The 22,521-nt window shown below is 35.3% G+C and overlaps 3 protein-coding genes across 3 annotated transcripts; 1 reads left to right on the forward strand and 2 right to left on the reverse strand.

The window, feature by feature from the left end:
- Positions 1–7,775: 7,775 nt before the first annotated feature.
- Positions 7,776–10,850, forward strand: LOC123201748 (receptor-like protein EIX2). Its single transcript, XM_044617307.1, has one exon. The coding sequence runs from the start codon at positions 7,776–7,778 to the stop codon at positions 10,653–10,655; it is 2,880 nt and encodes a 959-aa protein (XP_044473242.1). The 3' UTR covers positions 10,656–10,850.
- A 605-nt stretch (positions 10,851–11,455) lies between these two features.
- LOC123201934 (vacuolar protein sorting-associated protein 22 homolog 1-like) lies at positions 11,456–13,304 on the reverse strand. Its single transcript, XM_044617548.1, has 5 exons — positions 13,175–13,304; positions 12,316–12,470; positions 12,118–12,225; positions 11,873–11,962; positions 11,456–11,751 (listed from the first exon to the last, which is right to left on the reverse strand). Exons 1-5 carry the CDS (start codon positions 13,263–13,265, stop codon positions 11,650–11,652), a joined length of 546 nt encoding a protein of 181 aa, XP_044473483.1. The 5' UTR covers positions 13,266–13,304; the 3' UTR covers positions 11,456–11,649.
- Positions 13,305–21,641: 8,337 nt separating this feature from the next.
- Positions 21,642–22,343, reverse strand: LOC123201750. Its single transcript, XM_044617308.1, has one exon. It carries the CDS (start codon positions 22,341–22,343, stop codon positions 21,642–21,644), a length of 702 nt encoding a protein of 233 aa, XP_044473243.1.
- Between the last annotated feature and the right edge of the window lie 178 nt (positions 22,344–22,521).

Raw genomic sequence — 22,521 nt, forward strand, 5'->3', positions numbered from 1 at the left:
GTCAAAATACGAATCGATATATCCTAAAATGGTGAAATTCGAAAAAACGTAACTGAAATTCGAATTCTATACACTGAAATACCTTAAAGTGACAATAATTGAAAAATCGTTCGGAGATCATGAAAATATGATTCGATATATCCTGAAATGGTGAAATTCGAAAAAATGGAGTTGAAATTCGAATTCTATACGTTGAAATACCTTAAAGTTACGATAATCAAAAAATCGTTCGAAACTCATGAAAGTACGAATTCATATATCCTAAGATGGTGAAATTCGGAAAAACGGAACTGAAATTCGAATTTTATACGTTGAAATACCTTAAAGTGACCATACTCAAAAAATCATTCGGAAATCGTCAAAATACGAATCGATATATCCTAAAATGGTGAAATTCAAAAAACGTAACTGAAATTCGAATTCTATACGCTGAAATACCTTAAAATGACGATAATTGAAAAATCGTTCGGAGATCATGAAAATACGATTCGATATATCCTGAAATGGTAAAATTCGGAAAAACAGAGCTAAAATTCGAACTCTATCAATTGAAATACTTATGAATGTCGCTAACCGAAAAATCATTTGAAAATTTGAAAAAATCGATTTGATATATCCTATAAATGAAAATATCGAAATATTAAGTTGAAATAACGTCGTTACATCATAAATTGTGTCAAAAAGCACCAAAATTCAAAAACGGATATAAAATTTGAAAACTACACGATCGGAAACAGTGGATAAGAAAATTCGCAATTTAACCCCTCGTAAAAATTCTTTAATGATTTATTAGGTCCTAATCGGACTTAAATAAAGATTTTGTACACATAATTATTTTGCTTTTTCAGGAAACTGACATGCATTTAATGTGGCATGCAAGTAATGTTGAGCTGCTGAAAAAGAGAAAAAAAAAAATCAAAAAGTATTTGCTTTTTCAGGAAACTGGCATGCAATTAATGTGGGTGCCTGGAAACAGAACAATATCCATAAAACCCCCTCGTTTGAAATGAATCTTTCGGCTCCCCAAGGTTTTAAAAAATCCACTTTACCCCCCAACTAGACTTGCAAAGGACGCTGCCGTGGGAAATTCCGTTCCCACGGTAGACTGCCGATCCATTCGGCAGCCAATTTCGCTTCATTTTTGGTCGTTTCAACCTCCGATTTTTACATAAATCAACTCTACACATTGTATTACATAAAACCCCTCAATCAATTCAACAAAAACAACCAAAAATCCAAACATTTTAACCAATATTCAAAGCGTAAACCCTAAACTTTCAAACCCAAAATTTTCAATCAAATCTCAATTATATCAGCAATAAATTGATCCAAACAAGATTACGGGAGATATACTAACCTTCTTTGCCATTTACGGTTGCCGGAAAGCTTCAAAATCGACGGAAATGACCTTTGCCGTGGGATTGACGTGGGAGGAGGAAAACTTGTGGAATTTTCGTGGAAATGTACAGTAAAAACAGAACTTGCCGTGGGATTTTCGTGAAATTTTGGTGTGTTTATAAAGGGGGCAGTTTCGTAATTTGGCTTTTCCCACGACAACCTGCGAAATTTCAAAAAAACCCGACGTGGGCTAAGAATTTCCCCGACACCCCAATGTGTTAAAAAAGCCAGTTTACCCCCCCCCCCCCCAAACCCATTGTCCATTCAACTGCCGTGGGAGAATTCGTCTTGCCGTGGGAAACTCCATTCCCACGGCAGACTGCCGATCTTTTCGGCAGCCAATTTCGGCCAATTTTTGGTCGTTTCGACCTCCAATTTTTTTATAAATCAAATCTACACATTGTATAACATAATACCCCTCAATCAATTCAACAAAAACAACCAAAAATTGAAACATTTTAAGCATTATTCAAACCGTAAACCCTAAAATTTTAAACCCAAAAATCTCAATCAAATCTCAATAATATGAGCAATAACTTGATCCAAACAAGATTACGGGAGATGTGATAACATTATTTTCCATTTTCGGTTGCCGGAAAGCAAAAAAATCGGCGGAAATGACGTTCGCCGTGGGATTGCCGTGGGATGTGGAAAAAATTCGAATTTTCTTTGAATTGCACAGTGAAAATTTACTGTGATTATATATGGGGGCAGTTTCGTCATTTCACAAAACATGGGCATTTTTTCTTAAACCTGAATTTTTTGGGCAATTTCGCTTAGACCCCTTTAATTTTGCCTAGTTTTTAAAATTTCCCTAGATAAAATTATACATAGTTATATATTAAATACATGTATTGAATAACATTAAAAGTAAATTTATCCGGTCTAGCGGTATTTGTAACCAATCACATGCTAGAAGAGTACCTTCATCCTTGATCTAACTGAATTGACCAGATACAATTTGACCTATTCAACTCCAATCAGTACAATCCAATGATTAAAATATGTTTTGCCCTTAGCTTAGATGGACTAAACATCAGTTTCCAATCAAACTGGCTCAACTGACTGGTCCCATCTGTGTTTTAAAACCATAACAATGATGTTGAAGAGCAATAAGCTCTCATGGAAGGAAACTAGTATAATTGACTTGGAGTCTACTCTGTTAATGGGTCCTGCTATAATTTCAAGAACTTGAAGATTCCTGGAAATTATTTCCAATTTTTCAAACAGAGAAAATAATTTATAAAATCTTGAAAGAAAGAAAAATCAAAGTTCAATTTTGTGGTCCTCTTTTAATTGACTTGGAGTCTACTCTGTTAATGGGTCCTGCTATAATTTTGAGAACTTGAAGATTCCTGGAAATTATTTGCAATTTTTCAAACAGAGAAAATAATTTATAAAATCTTGAAAGAAAGAAAAATCAAAGTTCAATTTTGTGGTCCTCTTTTAATTGACTTGGAGCCTACTCTGTTAATGGGTCCTGCTATAATTTCGAGAACTTGAAGATTCCTGGAAATTATTTGCAATTTTTCAAACAGAGAAAATAATTTATAAAATCTTGAAAGAAAGAAAAATCAAAGTTCAATTCTGTGGTCCTCTTTTAATTGACTTGCAGTCTACTCTGTTAATGGGGTCTACTGATACTAGAAGTATTTGCATTTTTTTCCAAATTGTGTAATTGTGTTAGTAACTGATAGCAATGCATATTAACTTGGAATTCAAAACCTTCACTTATTCTTCCTTGTGATTAAATATCATTGAAATCTTGTTACACTAATAAAGAGCTAGAAACTTCAGGGAGCTTTCCTACTAATTGTATGGATTTGAATGGTTCCCATGTTAAGCTAGCAAAAAGCTGTATAAATATCAAACCATTGATAGCGTTCTGAGTTGAGCAAAAGTGGTAACAGTAATTTAATTAATTACTACAAATTTGTACAAAACAAGACTACACCCACAGACTTACAAAATTACTCACTCACTTAATTACTCACAGTTCTCACTTCACTCACTACCAGCCCAACACTTGCCACTTGCAACTTTCAATTTTTCTTCTGCTTACTCACTTTTTTCTGCACATGATCATGGCAAGCACTTACATATATTTGTACTCGTTTATGTTGGTTGTGTAGCTGACTTTAACCTTTCTTTAATTCTCTGGAATGGTGGTTGCATTGGCTGGTCTGGAGGCATCTTAATCGCCTCCAGGACAAACTGGGCAGTGTTGTCAGAAAATGTTATTAGACTTTTTGTGTTTCCCTTTTGATCTGAATGTTTGGAGCTTATGTATTTTGTATTTTCTACATAAGGATGTTATTAGTGGTTATGGTTTTTGAGATCAATAAATCATGTTTGTATTAATTTCCATTTGAGTTTGGCATGCAAAGTTGCAATTCATGAAATAAAATGATGGAATAATATTTTGATGCTAGTATAAATTCTGCTCGGTATAACCACTCTTTCTTGCAAGCTCAAAATTTGAAGCAATAAATTTCATTCTAGCCTTCTTTATTGTAAATTCATCTCATCTATAAAGCTTATCTCTAATAAGTCAGGCCTGCAACATTTATTCATCATATAGCTTTAAGCAAAAGCCCTAGAATTGAAGATCAGGACTTCTTTTTATGAGAGTTTTAGAAATTTACTTATTATTGCGAATCCTTACTCTGTACAATCTGTTGACTGAAGCAACACAAGGGAATCCTAAGGCCAACTGAAGAGAGGAAGTACTTTTGATTAATCAAAGAGGCTCATATACATTGAATGAATAATGCCCCAACAAAGAAAATGTGCCAACAAATGAAATTCTGAAACAGGCGAACCAGTGGTATATCCTTTTACCCTGCTCTACCGACCTGTATCTAGATGGCCTCAGTCGACACTGGTGGTTCTACCATACTCAAAGTTGACAGGACTGCAATGACATAAGCCAAGGATTTGCATGGGAACGTTTGAAACGGAGTACTATATATTTATTGTTAACATATATAGTTGTAGTTAACATACTTTGATTATTCAAGTCAGTCCACATGCTAGGAAACTTCTTAGATAAAATCAAACAAGCTATAGTTTGTGTTGATATAATAATATTAATATCATATCTCCCCATATTTCATTGTCATGACTTTTTGAAGAGTACCTAAGCGTAGAAGTCACAGATTCACAGGTAGGATCATGAATTCTTCAAAGATAGATTCTTAGGATCATGAATTCTTCAAAGATAGATTCTTTCTTCATGAATCATCACGTATCTTAAACTATAAAGATAACCTTGAGTATATAGTCAGGGAAGAGAAATATATGATGAAGATTTTCATGCTTGAAGGACTGTTGCTGCTTCTCCTTTTAATATGACCTAATTCTTGTTCTTTGCTGGAGCTTAATTAATAAGTATTAAACTATAAACCCATGGTTCATTTGTCAATATGGATCCTTTTTTATTCAGCTTGGAAGTTAGAATCCTTACATTTTCAGCTCTAATGTTATAAACTATAAATCCCTGGAATTATCTATGGAATCTTTAAAAGGAAGAAGTTTTAAAAATCAAACCCTTTCTATGTTTATCCTCTTCTAGTTGACTTGGAGTCCACTCTGCTCGGGGACCTACTAAATTTACAAGTATTGGAAAATTCTTGTAAATTTAGGTTGTCTATGTAAAAATCTAGCTCCAAGTCTTGATTGGTGATATAACCAGGAAATCAATGTTGTAAATCAAATCATATATAATTATATGTTAAGTACATTTACTAAACAACATTAAACATAAATTTATCAAGTCTAACGGTATATGTGACCAATCACATGCAAGAAGTGTATTTTCATCATACTAGTTCAATTATGAGTCAATTCAATCCAATGATAAAAACATGTTTTGCCCTTCGCCTAGATGGGACTAAACATCGGATGCCAGTCAAACTGGTTCAATCAATTAGTCTGATCTAGGTTTTAAAACAATAACAATGACACTGAACCAAATAAGCTCACATGGAAAGAAAGTAGAATCACTTTCACAAAACAGTTTTTATGTGCAGTGACAAAAGCTTTATCATATTGAATCAATTGGTTCTCTCTCCCATGCAATAAAACTATACGTACATATTTTAGATATACAATTTGAAGACACAAATGATATATCATCATGTAGTTGAATAATTTTAAATTAAAAATAAAGTAGCATCTAATCACATGACAACATATCATATATGTATCTAAATTATATACAAAAAAATATATACACATAATATTATTCTTTGTTATAATAACAACAGGTGAAATTTCTATATCTTTTTGTTCTTCAAAGTGTCATCCTCTTATGATTGACTTGGAGTCTACTCTGATAATGGTTCCAGGTAAAATTACAAGTACTTGAAGATTCCTGGAAATTATTTGCAATTTTTCAGACCAAGAAAATATTCTATGAAATCTTAAAAGAAAGTTAGAAAATTCAAAGTTCTTCAAATTAATTGGGCCTTCCTTTAATTGACTTGGAATCTACTCAGTTAATGGGGCCTACTAAAACTGCAAGTATTTGCATTTCTCCAAATTGTGTAATTAGAGATATTATTGATCATGTGTTAAATGAAATATATGATTTTGATTTATTGTGTAATATTTTTCTTTTATATTAAGTATATCAATTATAATCCATTTAGTCTATTTTCATTTTCATAGGGTTATGATTTCATTTTGGATTGTATTATAATAATATATATTATACAATTTTTTATCAGTAATATTCATTTAATTTATAAATTCTCGGTAGTATCAAAACTGTAAAAATACTTCTCTACCCCTCAATTTTAGAAAATAACATTTCAAACCTACCAATTTAGACATTTCTAGTAAAACAGCAGGAAATTTCCTTTTCTTCATTACATTAAATCAAGAGTCAAAGAATTACTTAGATTTTTCAAGTCAGTGCACAATCTAGGAAATTTCTTAGATAAAATCAAACAATGCTACAGTTTGTTTTAATGGTGATATCATCATGATATCAATGTCATAAATAAAATCATACATAGTTTCATATTAAATACATTTATTGAACTACATTAAACATAAATTTATCCAATCTAGTAATACTTAAGACCAATCACTTGTAAGAAGGGTACTTTTATCATATACAGTTTGTTTTAATGGGACTAAACATTATGTTTTTTCACAAGTGGCTAGATTACCACTTGTGATCTCGTCAACCTGTTCTTTCACAGATATACAATGTAGAATTTGAGTTCACTCTTAATATTTTTCAATTAAAAAACTTTTATCATCACTTACCAAACTCTAGATCTAGCTAAGAAATTCAATCATCAACAATTAAAAATTCAGAATTTGAGTTTATTCTTGATATGACAAAAATGCATGAGTTTTTGTGTGATTAAATAATAACCTTATACGGATTTCACGCTTTAGTCAAATACAAGGATATTTAAAAGAGTGTTCAGATTTTATGGAATAAATATTTAGTGTAAAAAAATGATAAATTTGTTTATTATATTTTTATATGATCATGATTATGATTTTATTTTGGATTGTATTATAATACCATATATTGTGTAACTTTTCATCAATAATATTTAATAAATTCATAAATTATTTATAGCATCAAAACAGAAAATATACTCCTCTACCCCTCAGTTTTAGAAAATGACATTTCAAACCTACCAATTTAGACCCAGGATCCATTAGCGAAAATTGTTAAAAGAGTACATTTCTAATAAAACACCAGGAAATTTCCTTTGCATCTTTAAATTGAATCATGAGTCAAAAAATTACTTTGACTTTCAAGTCAGTGCACACACCAGGAAACTTCTTTCTTGCAAGCTCAAAATTTGAAGTTGGATAAACAGCTGATATTAATAAATTCATGTTATCTATAAATTTCATTCTAGCCTTCTTTATTGTAATTTCATTTCATTTAGCAAGTCAAGCTTGCAACACTTCTCCAAAATGTTAGTAATTCCAGCTAAAATTAGAAGTACTTGAAGATTCCACCAAATTATTTGCAATTTTTCTAACTGAGAAAATATTTTATGCAATCTTGTGAGAAAGAAAAATCAAAGCTCGATGTTGTTGTCCTCTTTTTTATTGACTTGGAGTCTACTCTGTTAATGGGGCCAACTAAAACTAGAAGTATTTTCAATTTTCCAAATTGTGTAATATATTGATCATGTGTTACTGATAGCAATGTCAATTGACAACGAGAGCAAGGGATTAAATATCTTTGAAATCTTGTTACACTAGTAAAGAGCAAGAAAATTCGTGGAGCTTTTCTACTAATTGTTTGGATTTGAATGGTTCCCAAGTTAAGTTAGCAAATAGCAGTATAAATATCAAACCATCGGTAGTGTTCTGGTATGCACAATTCCTTAAAACAAATGAAGCAAAGCATGAGAATAGTTGTTGCCTTTGTTTTCATTGCTATAGTGACCATCAACATTAGCTTCTGCAAAGGAAGCTCTTCTGTTGGTTGTCTCCAAAGCGAGAGCCTAGCACTTTTAAGGTTCAAGCAAGATCTCATTGATCCTGCGAATCGCCTTTTCTCTTGGACATCTGGCCATGGAGATTGCTGTGCATGGTCTGGTATTGTCTGTGATAACTTGACGGGCCATGTGCTTGAGCTCAGCCTTAGAACTCCCCCAGAGAAAGAGGTTGTGTCTCCAGCTGAAGATGATGCTCGTGAGAGGTCAAAGTTGCATGGTAAGATAAATCCCTCTTTGCTTGATTTGAAGCATTTGCGTTCCTTGGACTTGAGCGACAACAATTTTAAAGGAGTAGAGATTCCCAGATTTCTTGGATCTATGCAGAATTTAAGGTACCTCAATCTGTCTCTGAATTCATTCCAGGGTATGATTCCTCCCCAACTTGGAAATCTCTCTAATTTACAGTATCTTGGCCTCGGTGGCTCGTTAGATGTGAAGAGTTTGTGGTGGTTATCTCGTCTTTCTTTGTTGAAACACCTTGACTTGGTTGGTGTGGATCTTAGCAATTCCTCTGACTGGTTGCAAGTGATACACACTCTCCCATCCTTAGTAATGCTAAAATTATCATACTGTATGCTTCATCACTTTCCTCCCCAACCTGTCACAAATTTTTCATCTCTTGCCTCCCTTGATCTAAGTGAAAATTATTTTGAAGGTCCAATCCCTGATGCACTTCAAAACTTTACTTCCATTAGACATCTTGATTTATCTGTAAATGACTTCAATTCTTCGATGCCCAATTGGTTGTACAGGCTTAGAAACCTTGAGGAACTTTTCCTTTCGAACAATCGCTTGCAAGGCTCGATGGATGGACTAGGAAACCTGTCTTCTATCAAAGCACTTGATCTCTCAGAAAATCATTTTGAAGGAGGAATGCCAGAATCATTTGGAAGACTTTGCAACTTGAGATCAATGTCTCTCGAAGCGGTCATATTGGATCAGGAAATATCTCAAGTCTTGAATATTTTCTCTGAATGTGTTGCAAAAGTTTTAGAGTATTTGAACTTGGGGTTCACTCAACTTTTTGGTCCATTGACCAACCAACTTGGTCGTTTCAAAAATTTAAAACTTCTTTATCTACATTTCAACTCAATTTCAGGTCCTATTCCAAGGTCTTTAGGACAGCTTTCAACCTTGAAAGCTCTATATCTTTTGTATAACCAATTCAACGGAACTTTTTCTGAAATCCACTTTAACAATCTCACAAGATTGATGAGATTAGAAGTATCTGGAAATTCACTAATGTTTAAATTCCCTCCACAGTGGGTTCCACCATTTAAACTTCAACTTTTAGGATTAGGTTCTTGTCATTTAGGCCCTAATTTTCCATCTTGGCTTCGTTCACAAAGGAGTTTGGTTTACCTTGATATATCCAACTCAAGCATTTTTGACACTATTCCACAATATTTGTTCAAATTTCCATTAACATTTTTAAATCTCTCACACAACAAATTCTATGGCAAGATTCCAAATTTAATTCAGTCAACTCAAGTTGATATACTTGACCTGAATTCAAATAATCTATCAGGTCCTTTACCTCAGATACCAAAAAATATGTATATACTCGATCTTTCCAACAATACTTTTTTAGGATCCATGTTTGCTCAGTTGTGTACTGAGATGAATGAGTCAAAAAGTTTGATGGAAATACTCATCCTCAATAAAAACTTCTTATCAGGGGAATTACCTGATTGTTGGATGAATTGGAAACACTTAAAAGTTCTAAATTTAGAGAACAATAGATTCACTGGAACCCTTCCTCCTTCTATTGGGTCTTTAACTTCTCTTCAGTCATTAAACCTTCGCAAAAACAACTTTGTTGGGCAAGTACCTTCGTCACTTCAAAACTGTACAAAGTTAGTTAAACTTGATCTTGGTGAAAATGAGTTTGTTGGAAGTGTCCCAGCATGGATGGGAGAAAGATTTTCAAGAATAGAGATTCTTATCCTTCGATCAAATAAGTTTCAAGGGCTTTTACCAAGGGAATTTTGCCATCTCACTTCTCTACAAATCTTAGATTTGGCTTATAACAATTTATCTGGAAATATACCAAGGTGTATCAGTAACTTCAGCGCCATGATGAGAAAGAGTGAAGTGGATGATGATATAGAGTATTACGCTAATGTAGAGTTTGGTTCACCTTATATGGAGGATGCATTACTTGTGAATAAAGGTGAAATGGCTGAATATAATACAATTTTGAAATTTGTAAGAATGATAGATCTTTCAAAAAATAACTTCTCTGGAGGCGTCCCTATGGGAGTGACGGATCTTTCAACGTTGCAATCACTAAATTTGTCTCACAATTCTTTGACTGGCAGAATTCCAGAGAACATTGGTGCTATGAGTTCTCTAGAGTCCATTGATTTTTCTGGAAATCAACTTTCCGGTGAAATCCCACAAAGCATTTCAAAGCTGACATTTTTAAGTGTCTTGAACTTATCCAACAACAAACTTTCTGGAAGAATTCCTTCAAGCACTCAAATACAAACCTTTAGTGCATCTTCTTTTACTGGCAATGAACTTTGTGGTCCTCCTCTTTCTAATAATTGCACGGTAAGCATTCCAACAGCAGGCGATCAGAACAGAGGAGAAAAAGAAGGCAATGAAGATGGAGTAGACTGGTTTTATGTAAGTATGGCTCCTGGATTTGTGGTGGGATTCTGGAGTTTTATAGGATCTCTATTCTTCAACAGGAGATGGAGGTGCATGTATTTCCAATTCCTGAGTAGCCTCCAGGACAAACTGGGCAGTGTTGTAAGAAAATGTTATTAGACTTTTTGTGTTTCCCTTTTGATCTGAATGTTTGGAGCTCACGTACTTTTATATTTTCTACATAGGGATGTTATTAGTTGTTCTGGTACTTGAGATCAATAAATCATATTTGTATTAATTTCCATTTGAGTTTGGCATGCAAAGTTGCAATTCATGAAATAAAATGATGGAATAATATTTTGATAATAGAACAAATTCAGCTCGGTATAACCACTCTTTCTTGCAAGCTCAAAATTTAACGCAATAAATTTCATTCTAGCCTTCTTTATTGTAAATTCATCTCATCTATAAGGCTTATCTTTAGTAAGTCAAGCCTGCAACATTTGTTCATAATATAGCTTTAATCAAAAGCCCTGGAATAGAAGATCAAGACTTCTTTTTATGAGAGTTATAGAAATTTACTTATTATTGCGAATCATTTCAGGTTTCCCTCTTTTACACCTTGCCAGGAAGACACAGAATGTGTACTCTGTAAAATCTGTTGACTATAGCAACACAAGGGAATCCAAAGGTCAACTGAAAAAAGGAAGTACTTTCGATAATCAAAGAGGCTCATATACATTGAATGAATAATGCCCCAACAAAGAAAATATGCCAACAAATGGAATTCCGAAACAACCAAACCAGTGCCATATCATTTTACCCTGCTCTACCGACCTGTATCTAAATGGCCTCAGTCAACACATACTCAAAGTTGACAAGACTGCAATGACATAAACCGAGGATTTGCATCTCAACTGTGGATGAACATGCATAAACACATTTGTTTTTCCACATCAACTGCCTTTATTTTCATTTAACTTGAAAGATGGCACATAATATTCTCATGGGAAAAATGGCTTAAAAGTTTAACATATATCCATGAACATCATAACTGTGTAGGATGATAAAAGTGGAAAAGGAGATATATAATACCTTTTTGCACTTCATCTTTCGGGTATCCACGAATGACATTTTGACTTACTACAATTTCATTGAAAGAAGAAACATTATGCTAAGTATCAATTCCAACTGATGAGGTGATTGAAGACACACAGGGGAACCAATACCGTCGTCTGTCATCTCTGTGGCCATCATCAATCATAGCAAGACCTTCCTGCATATCAAACAGTAAGGACTTATGAGTCCATTGCATCCAACCATACAAGTGACCAACATAAGCAAAAAAAAATATTTTGTAGTACAAAATATGAAGGCCAATGATAGCAAGAACTTACGTCTAACAAAGTGTCAAGTGCATCAATAGCACGACCAGTTGTCCAGGAAAGCCGTCTCTCTACCTCATCAACAGTTACAAAACCTTGAGCCTAAAAGAGCCAAAAGAGCAATGAACTCAGATATTTTTCAACTGGTTATACATTATTCCACTCAAAAGAGTAAAGAAATACAAATTTTTCATGTTTTTGCACACATTCCAAAAAGAATTTTGAATCTGGAATCGTATAAAGAAAATGGTTATAACCTGGGCCAACTCCAAAATTTGATTATGGTCTTTGTTCAACTCAGTAGGAACAGAGCGGACAAGCTTTTTCTTTCCAATGGAAATCACCTCAAAACCACTACCCATTACCTGGAGAAATTTAAGCATTGGGTGTTTATTTATCAATCACCATAATTTTATCAACATGAAATGTGCCCAAAATAGGCTTAATTTCATTACCTTCAGCTTACTTATAGCACGCAAGCAGTCATCCTCAGATACAGCTTCATGATCACTCTTTCGCCTCTGCCGGAGGAGAGTGCAGAGCTCCTGCATGTTGATTAGACCCCCATTGTGGGGTCTTGTTGCCAAGCAAATCTCAACAATTTGTACCCCTGTCTAGTCAAGCCGCTATATTTCAGTGTAAACATTCTATAAAATCATGAATGTACCTTTTTACAAGTAGGTATAACTAGCACATCATTGATAAAACCTATAAGTGGAGTTATTTAGAAGTCATAGACAAAGATTTACAGCTACATGCGGAAACTTGTAGCTGCAATGCCAAAAAGTTCAGCTGATTTAATTTTATAGGCAAGAACCCGGCTACCAAAAAAACATGATTCTTATGATTGAATTAAACAGATAAGAGGAAACATAGAGGCCTGGTTCAAATTTTAGGATATGAAGAACCAAATCAGGCTTCCTATTATTATATCACAGAGAACACAATCTATTCAGGGATGTTCTCCCCAATTCACGCAGCATAACAAGGTTTTCCTCAGCAGAAATTTCCATTAAAATATGAGCACATTAGGCAGAAACAACCTACACTCACTAGAACATGAAATTGCAGTTTCCTGTTGATAAGAAGAGAACCAAAATTATCAATTTACAGATTGCAAATTTCATCAAAAATAAACTACCGATAAGATCAAGTAATAGTCAATTTACTAAAAGGAGTCTTAGAGAGGTTATAAAAGGAATCTTGGGTATTGACATGCATCCAGAATTTTTTCAACATTTACATGACATCACACCTTAAAAAACTATTGTCATGACTCATGAGATGTGGGCTGATATTAAATATGACACTAACCAAGTTCATAATAGAAATCACCAATCCCTAAAAGCTCTGCCCAGAAACCCTTATTTGACGCCAGGGTATCCACTCCAACTTTTGCACACATGTCATGAAACTGTGACCTGAATGTGTGGTTCTTGCGTAGATCATTCTGCATCAACCCATTTCAACTATTAGCTCAAATCATATTTTTCAATATGTGATATTCAGCAATAGATGATGTTAATATATCCATCAATCAAAAATCTTATTTTTCAGGATCTGTTCTACCCTGAATTCATTTACTTTAGTTTTAATTCATTATAGTTAAAGAATACTCTGTTAGTGGGATGCATGTACCCTTGTCAGGACACTGGCTGTTTCTGGGCAATGCCAAAAGTTAATCACTGAATCATGTGGATGTCAACACTAGGATCACAAATTCTTCTAAGATAAGATTCTTTCCTCATATTTGAAACTATGAAGATATCCTTGAATATATGGTTAGACAAGAAGAAATATGTGATAAAGATTTTCCCATTATAGGAACAGACATCCTCCTAAACTTGGATCTGGATGGCTCAGCCCAAAACAAGATCTAGCTCTTTTCGGCTGGCCCATAGGTTTCCCTAGGTTTTAACTAAAGGGTCTAACTTCTTTTTAACTCAACCCATCATGCTCAGACAAGTCCTGGATAACATCTTTATTAATTATGAGCTTTAACTTATCAGATTATTTTTTACTTGTATGTAATTTATTATCATGTTTAGTGCCACAATATGTTTTCGTCCTTTGATTTGTATTCATTTACCATTATGTACCTTCTAGCTATGGCTTATGGGTAATTATTTTCCAAGGTATTGTGAAATTTGTCTTCTATTAGCATATATTTGCATGAAGTTTTATTCTGTGGATTAATTATTGATTTCTATAAAAAGAGTAAATTATTAATTTGCTTTGATGTTTACATTCTTATTATTTCCATATATGCATGTGGGACTTCCATTGCATAAAAGTGCTTACAGGTACATGCTCCGCTACTCTATTGAGAGGTAGGATTTGCTGTGGGTCTTTGCTGCTTGCTCTACCTACTTTATAGCATGAATGTTAGTAAATTCTGCCATTTTGTACTATTTGTTTGATTGTTATGATAATCTGTTTGAATTTCTCATGCTATCAAAGCTTCGTGGGATATGAGAATAGGCATTTTGTTGATTTTATACCCGTTGATTCTCAGTGTCATATATTGTTGATTGACTTGTGCATAAAATTTCAGAGCTTATTGCTCGTTCATCATGTGGTTATTAACTGTGTGTGAAGTATTTTTATAGCTTCTTTTGTGTATGATACACTGCTCAGGGGTACTAACATTTCTAGTTTAGGCTTTCCAACTAAACATGCCCATTCGCAATAAAGACCTTGAAGCCCGCTTTCTGAAGTCTTATTTTAGGATGTTCTTTCTGATCAGATGGAATTATAACTTATTTTCATGTATTAACTGTGGCAGAGGGCTGATGCATCCACTGGCTGGAAGGAATTTACTAGTCCTGATAAGAGAAAGCAATCCTATATAATTGCCTTTGAACTATTCATTCATAAGCTTTGCAAGTCAAATAGTTATTCATTTTGATTTGATCTTATTTTTTACTGTTCTGCAGGTATTGCTATAACACAGTTACCAAGCAATCAAAATGGTCAATACCAGATGAGTTGAAGGTGTTTTCCCTATGCTGACTTATGAACTTATCGTACCTTCTAATATTTGTAGAATCTTTCATTTTCTTGAGTATTTTTAAAATGTTTATCATTCCTTTGAATATTTTGTTGAAATATTTCATTTTCCTGATCATTTTTAAAATGTCCCTCTAGTTGGCCCGTGAACAAGCAGAAAAGCTTCCCACGAAAGGAACAGTTCTAGAAGCAGAAGCATCTGCTAATTCTCAAGTACTTGCTTCCATTCCTTCTTCTGTGGTTCAAGCACCATCTAGTGTTGATAACTCTTCTTGCTCTATTCAAGAGGTAGCATCCAGTCCAGAGGCTGTTGCACCAGTTGTTGCTGTTGGCAACATACAATCTGCAGCAGCTTCTGGATCTTCAGAATTACCCAAGCTTCTCCTGTCTCAACCAAAATTAACTACCTTTAACTCTGTACAATTTTTAAGAGATAAAGGGACTGCTCCAGAGAGGTTGTTGTTGCGAAAATGAAGGGACTCGAGAAAAGTCAAAGTTCCCATTGAGACAGGAAGGACACCACTGAAGTTATTGTTATCCAAATTCAGAACAGACAAGCATTGGAAATTCATCCAGCAATCGGGCAACTCCCCATATAAAAGATTATATCGAAGGTTGAGAATTCGAGTTGCCCTTGACTCATTTTTCCCAGAACACAAAAAGTGGGACATAGATCCTGACAAACTATTATTGGAAAGATCTAATTGAACCAGATTGGAGGATACCAGAGGCAACACACCTGAAAATTTACAAGAACTCAAGTCAAGATACTGCAATCTGGTGACCTTACTAAAATTCGGAATCTCCCCGCGGATTTGGTTGTGGGAGAGATTTAACAAATCAAATTGGTGGATAGATTTCCAAAACCACTCAGGCATTGTATCTGAAATAACTGCATTTGATAAATCCAGAGAATGTAAATATTTTTGTGAGTGAACCCATGAAGGAAATCGAAGCCCTAAATAACAAGATCCCAACACTAAATATTCAAGCTGAAAGGAAGGAACCCAATCAGGACTAACTTTCAGCACCAATGAGTTTTCATTTGCAGTAAACCAGCATAGCCTTGTGAGATTAGTAAAGTGAACCTGAGAAAGAGTGCCATTCAATTGATTATAGGAAATATCATGGTCTGCTAATGATGAAAGTTCTCCTAAAGAAGATGGAATAGGACCAGAAATGGAGTTGTCATGCAAATAAAGAAACTGCAGACTTTTAAATTGCCCAAGTTGATCGGTAATCTGACCCCAAAGCTGATTGTAACTTAAATCTAATGACTCCAATCTCTCAGAAACACATGTAGTGTGATACCCTTAAGCAAATCCTACATCGACAAAGCACGGGAGAGATGTTGGGTCTGCCTGTACTCTGTCTATGTATCCCACATCGGTTAGTAGTGGGAGAATTTGACTGGTTAAATAGTCTGTGAGCTCATTAAACTGTTAAGACGTGTTTTGGGTTGAAAAGCCCAGAAGCAAAACCATGATGGATTATGTGTCCAAAGTGGACAATATCTTGACAATGGGCTGGGTTATTGGACCAAAGATGTTACAAATGGTGTCAGAGCAGCTCCGCGTATCCTCTTGAACGATGGTGGGGCAAACCTCAGTGAAGACATTGAGTCCTGTAAGGGGGGTGTATGTGAGACCCTTAGGCAAATCCCACATGACAAAGCACGAGAGAGATGTTGGGTCTGCCTATACTCTGTCTATGTATCCCACATCAGTTAGTGGTGGGAGAATTTGACTGGTTAAATAGCCTGTGAGGTCCTTAAACTGTTAAGACGCGTTTTGGCTTGCAAAGCCCAAAAACAAAACCATAATGGACTGTGTATCCAAAGTGGACAATATCTTGACAGTGGGCTAGGTTATTGGACCAAGGATGTTACATGTAGAGAGAATATCTAAGATCTCAGACATCTCTTGACTCAATCGAAGCATTGTCAGAAAAATTGAGTGCAAGTCGCAAAGTCTTCCTAATGATTTTGGAATTTTTCCTTCAAATCTATTGTAGGAAAGATCAAGGAAATTGATGGAAGTCAAGTTTCCAATAGCAGTAGAAATTGTACCTTGCAACATATTCCATCTTAAACCAAGATGCTTAAGATGGTTAAATTTGTACAACCAAGCGAGTATTGAAGAATTGAAACTATTATCAGATAAATCAAGAAACTCAAGAGAAGTCAAGTTTTGAAGTCCAGTGGGTATCGAACCCTCGAAATAATTACATCTTAAATTAAGGCATACTAAATTACCAAGACTAAAAACCCAAGAATGAATCGAAGTGTTTAATTGGTTGAGAGAAAGATCAAGTTAGGTCAGAGATGAAAAATTTGCACTGGTTATAGGAGGAAACTGACCAAGTTGACAAATTTGCAATCGTAACACTGTCAGAGAAGGGAGTGTATTTATCACCTTCAACCAATTATCATTGACTTTGCTAAGATCCACTGAGTCCAAATCCAGATACTTCAATGGTGAAAGACGAGACAACCATCAAATTTTCTCAGTGTATAGATAGGAGTTGCTACCGAGGACAAGACACTGCAGATTGGAGAGATTTCCAAGTTGGTGAGGAACCCTTCCATGGAATCCGTTGTAATAGAGATTAAGATATCTTAATTTCTCAATTGAACCAAGAAATTCAGGCATCTGAATTCCTTCAAAATTATTATCGCTCAAGTCCAAGGAAACCAAATGCTTCAAATCAAGCAAAGAGGGATTTATCTTTCCTCCTAACATTGACCTCAGATAAGCATCATATTCAGCCTCAGATGCATGATATTTCAAAGCAGGATTTCTAAGGTTGAGCTCAAGAACATGGCGTGTCAAGTTGTCACAGACAACACCAGCCCATTCACAACAGTCTCCATCACCTACCTTTCCAAGAGCCATGCCGGTTGGTAGGATCTATGAGGTCATTTTTGAAACTTAAAAGTGCTTCTCTCTCACTTTGTATGCAACCTAGGAAAGAGCTTCCATTGCAGAAGCAAATGCTGATGGTTGCAATGGAAACTAACTGTAGGAAAAGTGCTACAAGAACAGTGCTCATGATTGGTTTCATAACATGGAAGCGTTCGAAACGGAGTACTATATATTTAGAGTTAACATATAGCAAAGTCCATACACTAGGAAACTTCTACGATAAAATTGTTAGATTTGAAGCAGACTGAAAACATACCTTACTGAATTTTGAATATGCAAGATTTTAGCAAGTTTCCAGAAAGCTGGGTAGCAAGGTTACAGCAAGCTTCAGAAAAACAGGGGAGCAAGTTTTAGCTTAAAGATGAAAGAAAGAGAGCTGAAGAAAGATAAATTTTCGGAAGTTGCATTTGCTTCATTAATTAAGGATACTTATACAAGAAGACAAGTACAAACAGGCCATGCTTTCAAAAGTTCCTTAGTTTAAGGTAAGCCACACATCTTACTTACTCCAACTAAAGTGACTTAATCAAATACAAAATGCTTAACCAAAAAACAGTAAGCAAGTTACAACTTCACTATTCTAGTTTGCTAACACTCCTCCTTAGAAATTGAAGTTGTTACACCAAGCAAGTGTCTCAATTTTTCAAATTGAGATTTAGGAAGAGGCTTGGTTAGAATATCAGCAACTTCATCAGTGGAGTTGCAGTGCTTTAAAGTTATTTTTCCTGATTTTTCAGCCTCCCGGATTGTATGAAACTTTACACTTATATGCTTGGTTCTTCCATGTTGAATGGGATTCTTAGCTATTGAGATGGCTGATTTATTGTCAACATAAATAGTAACACTCTTGGAGAAATGGCAGTCCAAATCTGTGAGCAACTTCTTCAACCAAACAGCTTGGTTTGCTGCATTAGCAGCAGCTATATACTCTGATTCAGCTGTGGATTGAGCAACAACCTCCTATTTTCTTGAATTCCAGCAAAACATAGCTCCTCCAAAGCAGAAGCAATATCCAGAGGTGCTTTTATAATCATCTTGGCATCCTGCCTAGTCACTATTTGAAAACCCTATCAGCTCATCCTTTTGTTGACAAGAGAACCACAAGCCATAGTCATAGGTGCCTTTGACATACCTTAAAATTCTTTTGGCAATTGACCAGTGGAAGATGCTTGGTTCTTGCATAAATCTGGAAAGTAAAGAGGTGGCAAACATTAAATCAGGTCTGCTAGAGCACAAGTAAAGTAAACATCCCACTAATCTTCTATATTGAGTGGCATCTACTTTTTCAGCTCCATCATTTTTCATAGGCTTTATATTGACAGCAAGTGGAGTGGAAGCTGACTTGCAATTTGTCATATGGAACCTGCTCAATAAGTCTTTGGCATATCTTTCTTGCGAAATGAAAATTCCAACAGGAAGTTGGAGAATTTCCAGGCCAAGAAAGTACTTCATCAAGCCAAGATCAGACATCTCAAATTCCTTTTCCATGCTGAGTTTGAATTCCAACAATTGAGCAACATCTCCTCCTGTCACCAATAAGTCATCAACATACAAGGATACAATGAGTTTAACTTCATCATTTTGTCTCTCGATGTACAAGGTAGGTTCACTTTGATTGCATACAAATCCTAGGCTTAGTAAGTGACCATGTATTCTACTATACCAAGCTTTAGGAGCTTGCTTAAGCCCATAAAGAGCCTTGTGTAACCTATAAACACATTCTTCCTTTCCTGGAATTACAAAGCCTTCAGGTTGATGAACATAAATTTCCTCATCCAGAATTCCATTCAAGAAGGCTGATTTGACATCAAAATGATGTATTTTCCAGCCTGCTTTAGCTGATAAGGCTATTAAAAGCCTAATGTTGTCATACCTTGCTACAGGAGCAAAGGTTTCAGAGAAATCAGTCCCAGGTTGCTGCATATACCCTTTAACCACCAATCTGGCCTTGAGTTTGTTAACTGAACCATCAGGTTTTAGTTTTGTTCTGAAATCCATTTAACTCCAATTGGTTTGTGGCCTACAGGTTTTTCCACTAAGCTCCAGGTTCCATTTTTTGTGATCATATTCAATTCCTCCTTCATGGCATTTAACCATTCATTATTTGAGGATGCTTCTTCAAAGTTCTCTGGTTCTTTCAGAACTAAATTACACCTCCTATAAATGTCATCAAGTGACCTCATTCTTGAAGCAGGAACTATCTCATCATTGTTACTTTCATGCAACAAACTTTCAGCCTTGGAAACTGATTCTGAAGAAGTTATGGGCTGAGAATGGTCATCTAAATTATTTTCCCAGCTCCAAGACTTTGCTTCATCAAATTTAACATTTCTACTAACCACAACACTTGAAGTTTGAGGAAGGAATATTCTATACCCTTTTGAGATAGAACTATAGCCAATAAAAATTCCAATGTCAGCCTTGGAATCCAGCTTTGATCTTTTCTCTTGTGGAACAAGGACATAGCAGATACAACCAAAGGTTTTTAGATGATCCACTGATGTTTTTCTTCCATGCCATTTTTCAAAAGGAGTAGCATTATCTAATGCTCTGGAAGGCAGCATATTCAGTAGATATATGGCTGTATTGGCAGCTTCTGCCCAAAACCTTTTTGACAGCCTTTTTCCAAATAACAAGCATCTTGCCATTTCCATTATTGATCTATTCTTCCTTTCACTAACCCCATTTTGTTGAGGGGTATAAGGAGTGGTAAGTTGATGGATAATTCCTTCATTTCTACAGTAATCAGCAAATGCATGAGAGGTGTACTCACCTCCATTATTAGTTCTCAGAATTTTGATTTTGGTTGCTGATTGTTTTTCCACTTCCAATTTGAATCTTTTGAAAGTGTCTAGGACTTCACTTTTTAGCTTGAGAAAGTAACCCCAACAATATCTAGTTAGGTCATCAATGAAGATTAGCATGTATTTGCTTTCATTCAATGATAAGGTATCCATAGGACCACACAAGTCAGAATGTAGCAGCTTAAGTTTTTCATTTGCTCTCCAACTGCTTTTTGTAAAAGGCAACCTAGCTTGCTTCCCAAATTGACATACTTCACACAACTCTTTGGGGTCAATTATGGCAGGTAAATTCAGAACTAGTTCATCATCATGCATGTTTTTCAAAGCAGAAAAATTGAAGTGTCCTAGTCTATTATGCCACAATTTTGATTCATCAACAACTGTGTTTGCTGAATTAGCTTCTGGAAGTGGCCATTTAACAGCAAAATTATTGTCTTTCATACCCACTGACATGACCTCAAGACCATTCTTATCAAATATAAAGCATGTATTATTCTCAAAGTTGAGAGAATATCCATTTTGCATCATTTGACCAACACTCAGCAAATTGTGACTTATATTTGGAACATAAAGTACATCATGTATGAGTTTGGTACCTTTTGGTGTCTTGACTAGGACTGATCCTTTGCCTTTGACCTCCAACAAATCTCTATTTCCTATTCTGACTTTGGAGCAGAAAGCAGAGTCAAGATTGGTGAAAGGTGAAGCATCATGTGTCATATGGCTTGAACAGCCACTGTCAATCAACCAGGCTGTAGGTGCTTGATTCTTCTGTAAAACATGACATGAAGCCACAAACAAACTTTCATTTGAGACTTCTTGATTTTCAGCAATTTGAGCTTGCTGAGTATTCTGACCTTGGCTTGATGGCTTGTTTCTACACACTTTATCAATGTGTCCTTGCTGATTACACAGCCTGCATCTTACATTTGGCCTAAACCAGCAATTGTTAGGAGAATGACCTTTTCTTTTACAGTGAGGGCATAAAATAAGCTTTCCTTTTTTATCACTTTGTGACTTGTTCTTATCTCTTTTTTCATCTCTTCAGCCAAAAAATTGTTTCTTGCTGCCATAATCAGTCCAGTTTTTATCTTGAACTCTCATACTCAAGGCTTGCTCAGTTGAATCTTCCTGCCTTAATGCCCTTCTTTGGTCTTGAGCTTTCAAGGCATTCAACACCTCAGATAAGGTGAGTTCAGAGAAGTCTTTGGAGTCTTCCAGTGAAGAGATCTTAGCTTCATATCTCTCTGGAACAGTGACAAGTATTTTTTCCACAACCCTTTGATTAGAAAGGGTCTCTCCCATTAGCCTGATTTGATTCACCACTTTGAGCACTCGGTCAGCATATTCTTTAACAGTTTCAGCTTCCTTCATCTTCAGCACTTCAAACTCTCTCCTTAGGTTCAAGACATTCATTTGTCTTGACCTCTCATTTCCTAAGGAGTCTTCCTTCAACCTGTCCCAAGCTTCTTTGGCTGTTTCACATGAAACAATTTTTGTGAAAACAGCATCAGTTACTGCTTGATGGATCATAGACAAGGTTATAGGACTCTTGGTCATCTCTTCTTCATGCATTATAATTTGGTTCAAAGTTGGATTTGGCCCCAAAGGAAAAGGTTGTTTCTCCTCCTCAACATACTGCCACAATCCTAAACCTCTCAAGAATGCTTTCATTTTTACTGCCCATATGTGATAATTCTCACCATTGTATATTGGTGGTGACATAGAAGAAGGCATGGATGCCATGGAGCAATAACTGAGTAAATGGTTTTAAGACTGGTTTTTTTTTTTTTTTTCGAACAAGTTCATACACCCCTTAAGATCTCAAAGCTCTGATACCATGTTAGATTTGAAGCAGACTGAAAACATACCTTACTGAATTTTGAATATGCAAGATTTCAGCAAGTTTCCAGAAAGCTGGGCA

Source organism: Mangifera indica, chromosome 18 (genome assembly GCF_011075055.1).
Source record: "Mangifera indica cultivar Alphonso chromosome 18, CATAS_Mindica_2.1, whole genome shotgun sequence".
Lineage (NCBI taxonomy): Eukaryota > Viridiplantae > Streptophyta > Magnoliopsida > Sapindales > Anacardiaceae > Mangifera > Mangifera indica.

Bases quoted from the DNA above. Each gene is read 5' to 3' on its own strand.
- LOC123201750 (XM_044617308.1), bottom strand. From the start codon at position 22,343: ATGGCATCCATGCCTTCTTCTATGTCACCACCAATATACAATGGTGAG.
- LOC123201934 (XM_044617548.1), bottom strand. From the start codon at position 13,265: ATGTGTGCAAAAGTTGGAGTGGATACCCTGGCGTCAAATAAGGGTTTC. The intron at 12,471-13,174 runs GTTAGTGTCATA...TTGACTAGACAG, and splicing joins TGATTTCTATTATGAACTTG to GGGTACAAATTGTTGAGATT. The intron at 11,963-12,117 runs GTTATAACCATT...TGGCTCTTTTAG, and splicing joins AAATTTTGGAGTTGGCCCAG to GCTCAAGGTTTTGTAACTGT.
- LOC123201748 (XM_044617307.1), top strand. From the start codon at position 7,776: ATGAAGCAAAGCATGAGAATAGTTGTTGCCTTTGTTTTCATTGCTATA.